Source organism: Salmo salar, chromosome ssa05 (genome assembly GCF_905237065.1).
Source record: "Salmo salar chromosome ssa05, Ssal_v3.1, whole genome shotgun sequence".
Lineage (NCBI taxonomy): Eukaryota > Metazoa > Chordata > Actinopteri > Salmoniformes > Salmonidae > Salmo > Salmo salar.
The window spans coordinates 92,527,778-92,543,736 of NC_059446.1; the positions used below are offsets into that span (position 1 = coordinate 92,527,778).

General features: G+C 46.6%; 1 protein-coding gene across 1 annotated transcript in view; it reads left to right on the forward strand.

Moving 5' to 3' along the window:
• Window positions 1–938: 938 nt before the first annotated feature.
• The window catches only part of LOC106590806 (WASH complex subunit 5-like), a 47,735-nt gene continuing 32,714 nt past the window's right edge, over window positions 939–15,959 (forward strand). The window contains 14 exon segments of the mRNA XM_045719384.1: window positions 939–1,179; window positions 1,441–1,586; window positions 3,674–3,758; window positions 4,527–4,627; window positions 5,115–5,307; window positions 5,809–5,961; window positions 6,108–6,221; window positions 6,418–6,589; window positions 7,829–7,956; window positions 8,097–8,226; window positions 9,291–9,403; window positions 10,742–10,908; window positions 12,704–12,779; window positions 12,902–13,012. Coding sequence (XP_045575340.1) covers window positions 994–1,179; window positions 1,441–1,586; window positions 3,674–3,758; window positions 4,527–4,627; window positions 5,115–5,307; window positions 5,809–5,961; window positions 6,108–6,221; window positions 6,418–6,589; window positions 7,829–7,956; window positions 8,097–8,226; window positions 9,291–9,403; window positions 10,742–10,908; window positions 12,704–12,779; window positions 12,902–13,012 — 1,875 coding nt within the window. The 5' untranslated portion in view covers window positions 939–993.

Below are 15,959 nucleotides of genomic sequence, written 5' to 3' on the forward strand. Positions count from 1 at the left end.
GTTAGTTGGTATAGTGGTGAGGTTTTAATGGGTGCAGGGTTAGTTGGTATAGTGGTGAGGTTTTAATGGGTGCAGGGTTAGTTGGTATAGTGGTGAGGTTTTAATGGGTGCAGGGTTAGTTGGTATAGTGGTGAGGTTTTAATGGGTGTAGGGTTAGTTGGTATAGTGGTGAGGTTTTAATGGGTGCAGGGTTAGTTGGTATAGTGGTGAGGTTTTAATGGGTGTAGGGTTAGTTAGTATAGTGGTGAGGTTTTAATGGGTGCAGGGTTAGTTAGTTAGTAGGCCAATTTTTTTCACAAAGTAATGAATTCATACCACAGAATCGTAGGCTGATACATAGCCAATACAGTAGGTGGCGGCATGCACCTATAATATTTGTTTGCGGGCGGCCATAATAGCAACGAAGAAGAAGAAGCGTCTCCCAGCCGGCAGAACATTCACACGAAGAAGAAGCCCCCTGCTCTTAGTCTTGACTTCGTCGCCATCTTGTGGTCCACTAACACTCTGCCGGGAGGCAGCGGGGGAATCATGTGGTTTGTCATGTGACGGTAAACAGGAATTGAATTGAAAAACCTGAAACGGTCAACATTTAGCTAGCAACTACACTATACTATAGGTGTATACCTTATAAACGGTCAACATTTAGCTAGCAGCTACACTATACTATAGGTGTATACCTTAATAATGTGAGTTACTGTTGTGAAATGATGCATGTAAAATATATAGAAACTCGCTCGGCTCGGTAGAATAAACCGCTTGTTGCAAAATATCTTACCGGCCACTAGCTTCAACTAGCCTGCCGGTGATAACTAACGTTAAATGTACAATTGTTTCACGTAGTTAGCTGAACTCGTTAACGTTATACAAATGAATACTATTTAGAGATGCAGTTTTAGTCCCTGGTTTAACCTGTGGCAGCTGTGTCTCTCTTTGTGTAGAAGTGGGGGCCAGAGCCCGATTTGCAGCGGTGCCTTGTAGACCCAGACCGCCGCCATGGTGGATTTCCTGGCGGAGAACAACCTGTGTGGTCAGGCGGTGCTGAGGATCGTGTCCCGGGGTAACGCTATCATAGCCGAGCTCCTCCGCCTCTCTGACTTCATCCCTGCTGTCTTCAGGCTCAAAGACAAGAGCGACCAGCAGAAATATGGAGACATCATCTGTGATTTCAGCTACTTCAAGGTGAGATGGGGGGGGGGGATTGTCTTGTTAAATAGGTATGAGATGAGATCACAGTGAAAGGACATCATTTGCGGTGCACCTCCTTAGATAATGGACAGACACCGCCAGGGTCATGGTTAGGTCTTTCAAGTTATTTGATTTCCATCCGTCATCCATGAACTCAATTATTTACAATGTGTTATGGCATGATGATGATGAAGAAGTACAGGGATAACGTTATGTCCATAAGTAACCTTTTTATATTCTCCCGCTGCCTTCCAGGGTCCAGAGTACTACGACAGTAAGCTAGAAGCCAAACCAGATCTGCAGGATTTGGACGATGAGTTCCGGGAGAACAACATAGAGATACTTTCACGATTCTACCTGGCGTTTGAAAGTGTCCACAAGTACATCGTTGATCTGATCAGGTGATCTAGAATTACCTCCTTCCGATATCAACCAGGGTGTCTGTTTTGGATTGAGATATTTTGGTTTGTTCACTCATTGAGCCTGAAGCCTTAATGTGTGGTGTGTCAAGTAGTCTGTCTGTCTCACCATTTCATTGAGCCTGAAGCCTTAATGTGTGGTGTGTCAAGTAGTCTGTCTGTCTCACCATTTCATTGAGCCTGAAGCCTTAATGTGTGGTGTGTCAAGTAGTCTGTCTGTCTCACCATTTCATTGAGCCTGAAGCCTTAATGTGTGGTGTGTCAAGTAGTCTGTCTGTCTCACCATTTCATTGAGCCTGAAGCCTTAATGTGTGGTGTGTCAAGTAGTCTGTCTGTCTCACCATTTCATTGAGCCTGAAGCCTTAATGTGTGGTGTGTCAAGTAGTCTGTCTGTCTCACCATTTCATTGAGCCTGAAGCCTTAATGTGTGGTGTGTCAAGTAGTCTGTCTGTCTCACCATTTCATTGAGCCTGAAGCCTTAATGTGTGGTGTGTCAAGTAGTCTGTCTGTCTCACCATTTCATTGAGCCTGAAGCCTTAATGTGTGGTGTGTCAAGTAGTCTGTCTGTCTCACCATTTCATTGAGCCTGAAGCCTTAATGTGTGGTGTGTCAAGTAGTCTGTCTGTCTCACCATTTCATTGAGCCTGAAGCCTTAATGTGTGGTGTGTCAAGTAGTCAGTCTGTCTCACCATTTCATTGAGCCTGAAGCCTTAATGTGTGGTGTGTCAAGTAGTCTGTCTGTCTCACCATTTCATTGAGCCTGAAGCCTTAATGTGTGGTGTGTCAAGTAGTCTGTCTGTCTCACCATTTCATTGAGCCTGAAGCCTTAATGTGTGGTGTGTCAAGTAGTCTGTCTGTCTCACCATTTCATTGAGCCTGAAGCCTTAATGTGTGGTGTGTCAAGTAGTCTGTCTGTCTCACCATTTCATTGAGCCTGAAGCCTTAATGTGTGGTGTGTCAAGTAGTCTGTCTGTCTCACCATTTCATTGAGCCTGAAGCCTTAATGTGTGGTGTGTCAAGTAGTCTGTCTGTCTCACCATTTCATTGAGCCTGAAGCCTTAATGTGTGGTGTGTCAAGTAGTCTGTCTGTCTCACCATTTCATTGAGCCTGAAGCCTTAATGTGTGGTGTGTCAAGTAGTCTGTCTGTCTCACCATTTCATTGAGCCTGAAGCCTTAATGTGTGGTGTGTCAAGTAGTCTGTCTGTCTCACCATTTCATTGAGCCTGAAGCCTTAATGTGTGGTGTGTCAAGTAGTCTGTCTGTCTCACCATTTCATTGAGCCTGAAGCCTTAATGTGTGGTGTGTCAAGTAGTCTGTCTGTCTCACCATTTCATTGAGCCTGAAGCCTTAATGTGTGGTGTGTCAAGTAGTCTGTCTGTCTCACCATTTCATTGAGCCTGAAGCCTTAATGTGTGGTGTGTCAAGTAGTCTGTCTGTCTCACCATTTCATTGAGCCTGAAGCCTTAATGTGTGGTGTGTCAAGTAGTCTGTCTGTCTCACCATTTCATTGAGCCTGAAGCCTTAATGTGTGGTGTGTCAAGTAGTCTGTCTGTCTCACCATTTCATTGAGCCTGAAGCCTTAATGTGTGGTGTGTCAAGTAGTCTGTCTGTCTCACCATTTCATTGAGCCTGAAGCCTTAATGTGTGGTGTGTCAAGTAGTCTGTCTGTCTCACCATTTCATTGAGCCTGAAGCCTTAATGTGTGGTGTGTCAAGTAGTCTGTCTGTCTCACCATTTCATTGAGCCTGAAGCCTTAATGTGTGGTGTGTCAAGTAGTCTGTCTGTCTCACCATTTCATTGAGCCTGAAGCCTTAATGTGTGGTGTGTCAAGTAGTCTGTCTGTCTCACCATTTCATTGAGCCTGAAGCCTTAATGTGTGGTGTGTCAAGTAGTCTGTCTGTCTCACCATTTCATTGAGCCTGAAGCCTTAATGTGTGGTGTGTCAAGTAGTCTGTCTGTCTCACCATTTCATTGAGCCTGAAGCCTTAATGTGTGGTGTGTCAAGTAGTCTGTCTGTCCATAACATTTCCTCACCATGCTTTATTTAATCAGCCGTTCTTCTCTCCAGGTACCTGGATGACCTGTATGAAGGAGTTTACATTCAACAGACCCTGGAGACTGTGCTGCTGAATGAGGATGGAAAACAACTCCTGGTAAAAAAAAATATTTATTTAATTTTTATTTTACTAGGCAAGTCAGTTAAGAACAAATTCTTATTTTCAATGACGGTTAACTGCCTTTTTCATGGGGGCAGAGCGACAGATTTTCTTACCTTGTCAGCTCGGGGGGGATTCGATCTAGCAACCTTTCGGGTTACTAGTCCAACGCTCTAACCACTAGGCTACCCTGCCGCCCCAATCTCTTGTAATGACTTATATTTTGTAGAGGGGCCCCGGGGGTCGGGTTCCCTGGAAGCTTTGTAGCTCTAAGATCAACTTTTATACATTTCATGAAAATCGTCCCTGTATGTTTGGCGATGTCCAGAAGGTATGTAACAGTCCTATGATGTGGTGTTTGTCCTTGTTAACCAGTGTGATGCCCTGTATGTTTGGTGATGTCCAGAAGGTATGTAACAGTCCTATGATGTGGTGTTTGTCCTTGTTAACCAGTGTGATGCCCTGTATGTTTGGCGATGTCCAGAAGGTATGTAACAGTCCTCTGATGTGGTGTTTGTCCTTGTTAACCAGTGTGATGCCCTGTATGTTTGGCGATGTCCAGAAGGTATGTAACAGTCCTATGATGTGGTGTTTGTCCTTGTTAACCAGTGTGATGCCCTGTATGTTTGGTGATGTCCAGAAGGTATGTAACAGTCCTATGATGTGGTGTTTGTCCTTGTTAACCAGTGTGATGCCCTGTATGTTTGGTGATGTCCAGAAGGTATGTAACAGTCCTATGATGTGGTGTTTGTCCTTGTTAACCAGTGTGAAGCGCTGTATCTCTATGGAGTCATGCTGTTGGTTATTGACCAGAAGATGGAGGGAGAGGTCAGAGAGAGGATGCTGGTGTCCTACTATAGATACAGGTCAGACTTTTGCTGCTCTTTTTGGGGGGAAATGGCTTCTACATCCTTTATACAGTTCAACCCTTTTAAGAATCAATCTTCTTTGTTATTTTGTCAGGGACTGTTTAATGCTGTCAATAATATCTATAATACTATAATAATATCTATAATATTATAATACTATAATATCTATAATACTATAATAATGTCTATAATACCATAATACTATCTATAGTACTAGGACAGTAAGATAGCGCTGACAGACATGGAAGCTCTGCTTTTAGCTCCTAAGCAATTTTGCACAAGCATTTCACTTCACACACACAATAACATCTGCTAAATATATGTATGTGACCAATAACATTTTGATTTGAAAACATTTCACAGGCTGAAATCTAATGCGTAGTACAAGAGAGAGCTAAAAAGTTATTTTAATGAAAGAAAACAAAACATCTTGAGTTAAAATGGACCGTGTTCCTAACAATACATGTCCTGTTTGTCTATCCAGTGCTGCCCGCTCCTCAGCAGACTCTAACCTGGATGACATCTGTAAGCTGCTGCGTAGTACAGGCTACTCCAGCCAGTCAGGGGCCAAACGGCCAGCTAACTACCCTGAGAGCTACTTCCAGAGAGTGCCTATCAGTTCTACCTTCATCAGCATGGTGATCGGCAGGCTGCGTTCTGATGACATCTATAACCAGGTAAGACTCAAACGGATCATTTCCTGCATTTTTTAAAATTGTTTTTTTATAACCATTTTGTTTTCTTACCTTTTTTTTAAAAGGAGTTTGTCGTGTCACTGTTTTTCCTAGTTGGTAACGTAAACACTCCATTGGTTCCCTTTGGGTGGTTAGTATCCTAGAGCTGAATGACAGTTCTTACACCCCGACTAATGCTACAATATTACGTTGTCTTGAATGTTTTATTATTATCTATTTGTATGTTATTTATCATGTAATCGTCTGATTCTCAGATCCATGTTTAGTCCTGTCTCTAAAGATGTCCTCTGTCTCCCACCCAGGTGTCTGAGCATCGCAGCACAGCGTTAGCATAACCAGTCTCAGATCCATGTTTAGTCCTGTCTCTAAAGATGTCCTCTGTCTCCCCCCAGGTGTCTGAGCATCGCAGCACAGCGTTAGCATAACCAGTCTCAGATCCATGTTTAGTCCTGTCTCTAAAGATGTCCTCTGTCTCCCACCCAGGTGTCTGCGTACCCTCTGCCTGAGCATCGCAGCACAGCCTTAGCTAACCAGGCTGCCATGCTGTATGTCTGTCTCTACTTCATTCCCTCCATACTTCAGACTCAACAGGCCAAGATGAGGGAGATAGTGGACAAGTACTTCCCTGATAACTGGGTGAGAGACACCATCTAAACTGTAGTTCCCTGAATACTAGGGGGAAAAAAAACATTTAGTGTACTTGTTTATCTTGATGCAGTATATTTCCCTCGGCCACCAGCCATTACGCTGGTTTAAAGTATTTACAATTTCTCCTGCTGCAGGTCATCAGTGTCTACATGGGAATCACTGTGAATCTGGTGGAGGCTTGGGAACCGTATAAAGCTGCCAAGATCGCCCTCAACTACACCCTGGACTCGGCCAATATCAGAGAGCAGGTATAGAGGCTAACGGGCTTACTGACAAAACGTCTACTAACATGAAATGGTTTTCACTTGTTATAGACGTGAGTCTCCCATCATATCCTTCACAAGTTGTTGTGAAAATGTGGAAGGTTAGAGGACTGCTTATGACCCCCCCCCCACTGCCATGTTATAACACCCTGTAACTAACCATACATTAACCCTCCTCTAGGCCAGTCGTTATTCAGTCAGTATGGAGGGCCTGAGGCCACAGATTCAGCAGCTGCTGAAGGAAGGGTTTCTGAGGGAGGAGATCGTCCTGGATAACATCCCCAAGCTGCTCAACTGTCTACGGGACTGTAACGTTTCTATACGCTGGCTGATGCTACACACTGCAGACTCAGGTAGGTCTTTCTATAGACCTCTAGGTCCATGCATGAAATGGGCTTACAACTGATTTATGAAGCATCCATAAAGGGTTCATGAAGCGTCCATAAAGGCCTTATAAAGGGTTCATGAAGCATCCATAAAGGCCTTATAAAGGGTTCATGAAGCATCCATAAAGGCCTTATAAAGGGTTCATGAAGCATCCATAAAGGCCTTATAAAGGGTTCATGAAGCATCCATAAAGGCCTTATAAAGGGTTCATGAAGCATCCATAAAGGCCTTATAAAGGGTTCATGAAGCATCCATAAAGGCCTTATAAAGGGTTCATGAAGCATCCATAAAGGCCTTATAAAGGGTTCATGAAGCATCCATAAAGGCCTTATAAAGGGTTCATGAAGCATCCATAAAGGCCTTATAAAGGGTTCATGAAGCATCCATAAAGGCCTTATAAAGGGTTCATGAAGCATCCATAAAGGCCTTATAAAGGGTTCATGAAGCATCCATAAAGGCCTTATAAAGGGTTCATGAAGCGTCCATAAAGGCCTTATAAAGGGTTCATGAATCATCCATAAAGGCCTTATAAAGGATTCATGAAGCATCCATAAAGGCCTTATAAAGGGTTCATGAAGCATTTTGTATTGATTTATTTTTAAGGTCCCGTGTGGCTCAGTTGGTAGAGCATGGTGTTTGCAACGCCAGGGTTGTGGGTTCAATTCCCACGGGGGACCAGTACGGAGAAAAAAAGGGAAAAAAATGTATGAAATGTATGCATTCACTACTGTAAGTCGCTCTGGATAAGAGCGTCTGCTAAATGACTAAAATGTAAAATGATTAAAGTGGGAATGAGAACTAGTATCAAAACCAGGTAGAGCAGAACCTCAGGTATAGTCATATCAGACAGAACCTCGGGTGTAATCGTGCTGGGCTGCACTGTGTCGTGCCAGGTTAACTATGTCATGCCAGGTGGCACTATGTCATGCTATGCCAGGTGATACTATGTCATGCCATGCCAGGTGACACTGTGTCGTGATACTATGTCATGCCAGGTCATACTGTCATGTCATGCGATACTATGTCATGCCATGCCAGGTGTAATGCCAGGTGATACTATGCCATGCCAGGTGATACTGTGTCATGCCATGCCAGGTGATACTATGTCATGCCATGCCAGGTGATACTCTGTGTCATGTCAGGTGATACTGTGTCATGCCAGGTGATACTATATTCCTAAACTGTGCTGTGCTGTCTTCTTGCAGCCTATGATCCCAACAACAAGCGTCTGCGCCAGATCAAAGATCAGGTGATCAACGACTCCAAGTACAACCCCAAGATCCTCTTCCAGTTACTCCTCGACACCGCCCAGTTCGAGTTCACTCTCAAAGAGGTCAGTCTCAACAATATCATATATGATTTGATGCCAAGTTGTAATTACACAATTAAAAAAAAACGTGTCGGGTCTCTGAATATAAATGGTGAATTCACCATCTGTGTTCCCCCTGGGTTTTTTTTCTCTTCCTCTCTCAGATGTTCAAGCAGATGCTGTCAGAGAAGCAGCTGAAATGGGAGAGTTATAGAACAGAGGGATCAGAGAGGATGACCGAGCTGGCTGAGGTCTTCTCTGGGGTCAAGCCTCTAACCAGAGTGGAGAAGAATGGTGAGATGGATAACAGAACTAGCTACAACATAAAAACACACATCATTACCACAACTGGTAGTTCACAATCTGGACTCCCTGCTCTTATTGTAGTTCACAATCTGGACTCCCTGCTCTTATTGTAGTTCACAATCTGGACTCCCTACTCTTATTGTAGTTCACAATCTGGACTCCCTGCTCTTATTGTAGTTCACAATCTGGACTCCCTGCTCTTATTGTAGTTCACAATCTGGACTCCCTGCTCTTATTGTAGTTCACAATCTGGACTCCCTGCTCTTATTGTAGTTCACAATCTGGACTCTCTGCTCTTTTTGTAGTTCACAATCTGGACTCCCTGCTCTTTTTGTAGTTCACAATCTGGACTCCCTGCTCTTATTGTAGTTCACAATCTGGACTCCCTGCTCTTATTGTAGTTCACAATCTGGACTCCCTGCTCTTTTTGTAGTTCACAATCTGGACTCCCTACTCTTATTGTAGTTCACAATCTGGACTCCCTACTCTTATTGTAGTTCACAATCTGGACTCCCTGCTCTTATTGTAGTTCACAATCTGGACTCCCTGCTCTTTTTGTAGTTCACAATCTGGACTCCCTGCTCTTTTTGTAGTTCACAATCTGGACTCCCTGCTCTTTTTGTAGTTCACAATCTGGACTCCCTGCTCTTATTGTGACTGCTTGTAAAATCCTTTTAGTTGGAGTCAATCACTGAAACTGTTTGAATGGCACAAAAATACACAATCCATGTCTCAAGGCTTTAAAAAAAATCCTTCTTTGACCTGTCTCTTCCCCTTCGTCTGTACCATACTTATTCCTGTTGCGGGCTCACTGTACCATACTTATTCCTGTTGCGGGCTCACTGTACCATACTTATTCCTGTTGGGGGCTCACTGTACCATACCTATTCCTGTTGCGGGCTCACTGTACCATACCTATTTCTGTTGGGGGCTCACTGTACCATACTTATTCCTGTGGCAATAAGCTGATCTCACTGTGCCATACTTCCTCCCATTCTAAACGTGTTAGATGTTGATGTGTTGTTGACATGGTTGTTGTTGTTGTTGGACAGAGAACCTGCAGGCATGGTTCAGGGAGATCTCTAAGCAGATAGAGTCTCTGAACTACGAGGACTCCACCGCTGCAGGCAGGAAGACCGTTCAGCTGATACAGGCCCTCGTAGAGGTGAGGCTTGGAAATTCACCACAAACGACAACGACTAGAAAGTGAACAAGAGTACATTCACTTAGTGACCGTTACATGATCATTTTATTACACGGTAACACACTTAGTGACCGTTACATGATCATTATATTACATGGTAACACACTTAGTGACCGTTACAGATCATTATATTACATGGTAACACACTTAGTGACCGTTACATGATCATTATATTACATGGTAACACACTTAGTGACCGTTACATGATCATTATATTACATGGTAACACACTTAGTGACCGTTACATGATCATTATATTACATGGTAACACACTTAGTGACCGTTACATGATCATTATATTACATGGTAACACACTTAGTGACCGTTACATGATCATTATATTACACGGTTACACACTTAGTGACCGTTACATGATCATTATATTACACGGTGAGTACATGGTAACACACTTAGTGACCGTTACATGATCATTATATTACACGGTGGTTACATTTGTATTCCTTCGATTTAATATACAATGGTGTTGCTTTGTCCAAAAATATGTTGTAACTTTTCAGTGAAAAGCTCAACTTTTCTCATGTTCATTCTAACAGCCAATTGGATAAGAGACTTGGAAGTGTGGAAACAGGAGACTATATAACCCTGTCTTCCTGTCCTCTCCTTACCAATAAACCCTGATTTTCTTGTCCTCTCCTTACCTATATAGCCTGACTTCCTCACCTTACCTGTAAACCCCGACTTCCTGTCCCCTCCTTACTAATAAACCCTGACTTCCTCTCCTTACCAATAAACCACGACTTCCTGTCCTCTCCTTACCAATAAAACCTGACTTCCTGTCCTCTCCTTACCTATAAACCCTGACTTCCTGTCCTCTCCTTACCTATAAACCCTGACTTGCTGTCCTCTCCTTACCTATAAACCCTGACTTGCTGTCCTCTCCTTACCTATAAACCCTGACTTCCTGTCCTCTCCTTACCTATAAACCCTGACTTCCTGTCCTCTCCTTACCAATAAACCCTGACTTCCTGTCCTCTCCTTACCTATAAACCCTGACTTGCTGTCCTCTCCTTACCTATAAACCCTGACTTCCTGTCCTCTCCTTACCTATAAACCCTGACTTCCTGTCCTCTCCTTACCTATAAACCCTGACTTCCTGTCCTCTCCTTACCTATAAACCCTGACTTCCTGTCCTCTCCTTACCTATAAACCCTGACTTCCTGTCCTCTCCTTACCTATAAACCCTGACTTCCTGTCCTCTCCTTACCTATAAACCCTGACTTCCTGTCCTCTCCTTACCTATAAACCCTGACTTCCTGTCCTCTCCTTACCTGTGCTCAGGTTCAAGAGTTCCACCAGTTGGAGTCCAACCTGCAGGTGTGTCAGTTCCTGGCTGACACCAGGAAGTTCCTTCACCAGATGATCAGGACGATCAACATCAAGGAGGAGGTCCTGATCACCATGCAGATAGTAGGAGACCTGTCCTACGCTTGGCAGATCATAGACAGGTAGGGGTTATAAATGTCTTATGAATGGGTGGGTTATGTATGGGTTATGAATGGTCCTGATCACCATGCAGATAGTAGGAGACCTGTCCTACGCTTGGCAGATCATAGACAGGTAGGGGTTATAAATGTCTTATGAATGGGTGGGTTATGTATGGGTTATGAATGGTCCTGATCACCATGCAGATAGTAGGAGACCTCTCCTACGCTTGGCAGATCATAGACAGGTAGGGGTTATAAATGTCTTATGAATGGGTTATTTATGGGTTAATAATGGGTTATGAATGGTCCTGATCACCATGCAGATAGTAGGAGACCTCTCCTACGCTTGGCAGATCATAGACGGGTAGGGGTTATAAATGTCTTATGAATGGGTTTTTTATGGGTTAATAATGGGTTATGAATGGTCCTGATCACCATGCAGATAGTAGTAGACCTGTCCTACGCTTGGCAGATCATAGACAGGTAGGGGTTATAAATGTCTTATGAATGGGTTATTTATGGGTTAATAATGGGTTATGAATGGTCCTGATCACCATGCAGATAGTAGGAGACCTCTCCTACGCTTGGCAGATCATAGACGGGTAGGGGTTATAAATGTCTTATGAATGGGTTTTTATGGGTTAATAATGGGTTATGAATGGTCCTGATCACCATGCAGATAGTAGTAGACCTGTCCTACGCTTGGCAGATCATAGACAGGTAGGGGTTATAAATGTCTTATGAATGGGTTATTTATGGGTTAATAATGGGTTATGAATGGTCCTGATCACCATGCAGATAGTAGGAGACCTCTCCTACGCTTGGCAGATCATAGACAGGTAGGGGTTATAAATGTCTTATGAATGGGTTATTTATGGGTTAATAATGGGTTATGAATGGTCCTGATCACCATGCAGATAGTAGTAGACCTGTCCTATGCATGGCAGATCATTAGACAGGTAAGGGTTATAAATATCTTATGACTGGGTGGGTTATGAATGGGTTATGAATGGTCCTGATCACCATGCAGATAGTAGTAGACCTGTCCTATGCATGGCAGATCATAGACAGGTACACACTGACCAACTACATATTACCAGTTTCATGATGACATAGTCAGGTCTCTCTTGCAAATAAGATCCCAGTGAGACTAACCTGGTCAACCCAGTGAGACTAACCTGGTCAACCCAGTGAGACTAACCTGGTCAACCCAGTGAGACTAACCTGGTCAACCCAGTGAGACTAACCTGGTCAACCCAGTGAGACTAACCTGGTCAAATAAGATCTCAGTGAGACTAACCTGGTCAACCCAGTGAGACTAACCTGGTCAACCCAGTGAGACTAACCTGGTCAACCCAGTGAGACTAACCTGGTCAACCCAGTGAGACTAACCTGGTCAACCCAGTGAGACTAACCTGGTCAACCCAGTGAGACTAACCTGGTCAAATAAGATCCCAGTGAGACTAACCTGGTCAACCCAGTGAGACTAACCTGGTCAACCCAGTGAGACTAACCTGGTCAACCCAGTGAGACTAACCTGGTCAAATAAGATCTCAGTGAGACTAACCTGGTCAACCCAGTGAGACTAACCTGGTCAACCCAGTGAGACTAACCTGGTCAACCCAGTGAGACTAACCTGGTCAACCCAGTGAGACTAACCTGGTCAACCCAGTGAGACTAACCTGGTCAACCCAGTGAGACTAACCTGGTCAACCCAGTGAGACTAACCTGGTCAACCCAGTGAGACTAACCTGGTCAAATAAAAAAAAAGATCTAAATTTGCCATTTTGAATGTTTTTCTCTGGTTGTTTCCCAGCTTCACGTCCATCATGCAGGAGAGTATCAGAGTGAATCCATCCATGGTGACCAAACTACGAGCAACCTTCCTAAAGGTCAACCGTTCACCTCTCAGAAAAACACTTCATTTAGTAGAGGACACAGGTTCAAAAGGTCTTTTACTGTTTTGAAAACATGCAGTCTGTAACGCGTGTTTTTTATTGATGTATGTTTCCAGTTGGCGTCTGCGTTGGATCTGCCTCTGCTGCGAATCAACCAGGCTAACAGTCCAGATCTGCTTAGTGTTTCTCAGTTCTACTCCGGGGAACTGGTGACCTACGTCAGGAAGGTACGGTCCCGGGGGACGAGGAATGCTGAATCTCAAATCAACCCCCGGTCCCCACTCCCTACGCCTAGTCTCTACTCTCTACCCCCAGCCCCTAGTCTCTACTCTCTACCCCCAGACCCTAGTCTCTACTCTCTACCCCCAGCCCCTAGTCTCTACTCTCTACCCCCAGCCCCTAGTCTCTACTCTCTACCCCCAGCCCCTAGTCTCTACTCTCTACCCCCAGCCCCTAGTCTCTACTCTCTACCCCCAGACCCTAGTCTCTACTCCCTACCCCCAGCCCCTAGTCTCTACTCTCTACCCCCAGTCCCTAGTCTCTACTCTCTACCCCCAGCCCCTAGTCTCTACTCTCTACCCTCAGCCTCTACTCTCTACCCCTAGCCTCTACTCTCTACCCTCAGCCCCTAGCCTCTACTCTCTACCCCTAGACTCTACTCTCTACCCCCAGCCCCTAGTCTCTACTCCTTACCCCCAGCCCCTAGTCTCTACTCCCTACCCCCAGCCCCTAGTCTCTACTCTCTACCCAGCCCCTAGTGTCTACTCTCTACCCCCAGACCCTAGTCTCTACTCCCTACCCCCAGCCCCTAGTCTCTACTCCCTACCCCAGCCCCTAGTCTCTACTCTCTACCCCCAGCCCCTAGTCTCTACTCTCTACCCTCAGCCTCTACTCTCTACCCCCAGCCCCTAGCCTCTACTCTCTACCCTCAGCCCCTAGCCTCTACTCTCTATCCGTAGCGTCTACTCTCTACCCCCAGCCCCTAGCCTCTACTCTCTACCCCCAGCCCCTAGCCTCTACTCTCTACCCCCAGCCCCTAGTCTCTACTCTCTACCCCCCAGCCCCTAGTCTCTACTCTCTACCCCCAGCCCCTAGTCTCTACTCTCTACCCCCAGCCCCTAGTCTCTACTCTCTACCCCCAGCCCCTAGTCTGTACTCTCTACCCCCAGCCCCTAGTCTGTACTCTCTACCCCCAGCCCCTAGTCTCTACCCCCAGCCCCTAGTCTCTACTCTCTACCCCCAGCCCCTAGTCTCTACTCCCTACCCCTAGTCTCTACCCCCTGCCCCTAGTCTCTACTCTCTACCCCCAGCCCCTAGTCTCTACTCTCTACCCCCAGCCCCTAGTCTCTACTCTCTACCCCCAGCCCCTAGTCTCTACCCCCAGTCCCTAGTCTCTACTCTCTACCCCCAGCCCCTAGTATCTACTCTCTACCCCCAGCCCCTAGTCTCTACTCTCTACCCCCAGCCCCTAGTCTCTAGTCTCTACTCTCTACCCTCAGCCCCTAGTCTCTACTCTCTACCCCAAGCCCCTAGTCTCTACTCTCTACCCCCAGCCCCTAGTCTCTACCCCCAGCCCCTAGCCTCTACCCCCAGCCCCTAGTCTCTACCCCCAGCCCCTAGTCTCTACCCCCAGCCCCTAGTCTCTACCCCCCAGCCCCTAGTCTCTACTCTCTACCCCCAGCCCCTAGTCTCTACTCTCTACCCCCAGCCCCTAGCCTCTACTCTCTACCCCCAGCTCCTAGTCTCTACTCTCTACCCCCAGCCCCTAGTCTCTACTCTCTACCCCTAGTCTCTACTCTCTTCCCCCAGCCCCTAGCCTCTACTCTCTGCCCCTAGCCTCTCCCCTCTACCCCCAGCCCCTAGTCTCTACTCTCTACCCCCAGCCCCTAGTCTCTACTCTCTACCCCCAGCCCCTAGTCTCTACTCCCTACCCCCAGCCCCTAGTCTCTACTCTCTACCCCCAGCCCCTAGTCTCTACTCCCAGCCCCTAGCCTCTACTCTCTGCCCCTAGCCTCTCCCCTCTACCCCAAGCCCCTAGTCTCTACTCTCTACCCCTAGTCTCTACTCTCTACCCCCAGCCCCTAGTCTCTACTCCCAGCCCCTAGCCTCTAGTCTCTGCCCCTAGCCTCTACTCTCTGCCCCTAGCCTCTCCCCTCTACCCCCAGCCCCTAGTCTCTACTCTCTACCCCTAGTCTCTACTCTCTACCCCCAGCCCCTAGTCTCTACTCTCTACCCTAGTCTCTATTCTCTACCCCCAGCCCCTAGTCTCTACCCCCAGCCCCTAGTCTCTACTCTCTACCCCTAGCCTCTACTCTCTACCCCCAGCCCCTAGGCTCTACTCTCTACCCCCAGCCCCTAGTCTCTACTCTCTACCCCTAGCCTCTACTCTCTACCCCTAGTCTCTACTCTCTACCCCAGCCCCTAGTCTCTACTCTCTACCCCCAGCCCCTAGTCTCTGCTCTCTACCCCCAGCCCCTAGTCTCTGGTCTCTACCCCCAGCCCCTAGTCTCTACTCTCTACCCCCAGCCCCTAGTCTCTACTCTCTGCCCCTAGTCTCTACCCCCAGCCCCTAGTCTCTACTCTCTACCCCCAGCCCCTAGTCTCTACTCCCTACCCCCAGCCCCTAGTCTCTACTCCCAGCCCCTAGTCTCTACTCTCTACCCCCAGCCCCTAGTCTCTACTCTCTACCCCCAGCCCCTAGTCTCTACTCTCTACCCCCAGCCCCTAGCCTCTACTCTCTACCCCCCAGCCCCTAGTCTCTACTCTCTACCCCCAGCCCCTATTCTCTACTCTCTACCCCCAGCCCCTAGTCTCTACCCCCAGCCCCTAGTCTCTACCCCCAGCCCCTAGTCTCTACCCCAGCCCCTAGCCTCTACTCTCTACCTCCAGCCCCTAGTCTCTACTCCCTATCCCCAGCCCCTAGTCTCTACTCCCTACCCCCAGCCCCTAGTCTCTACTCCCTATCCCCAGCCCCTAGTCTCTACCCCCAGCCCCTAGTCTCTACCCCCAGCCCCTAGTCTCTACTCTCTACCCCCAGCCCCTAGGCTCTACTCCCTACCCCCAGCCCCTAGTCTCTACTCCCTACCCCAACAGATCATCATCCCTGAGAGCATGTTTCCTCTACTCTCCACTAGGTGTTACAGATCATCCCTGAGAGCATGTTTCCTCTACTCT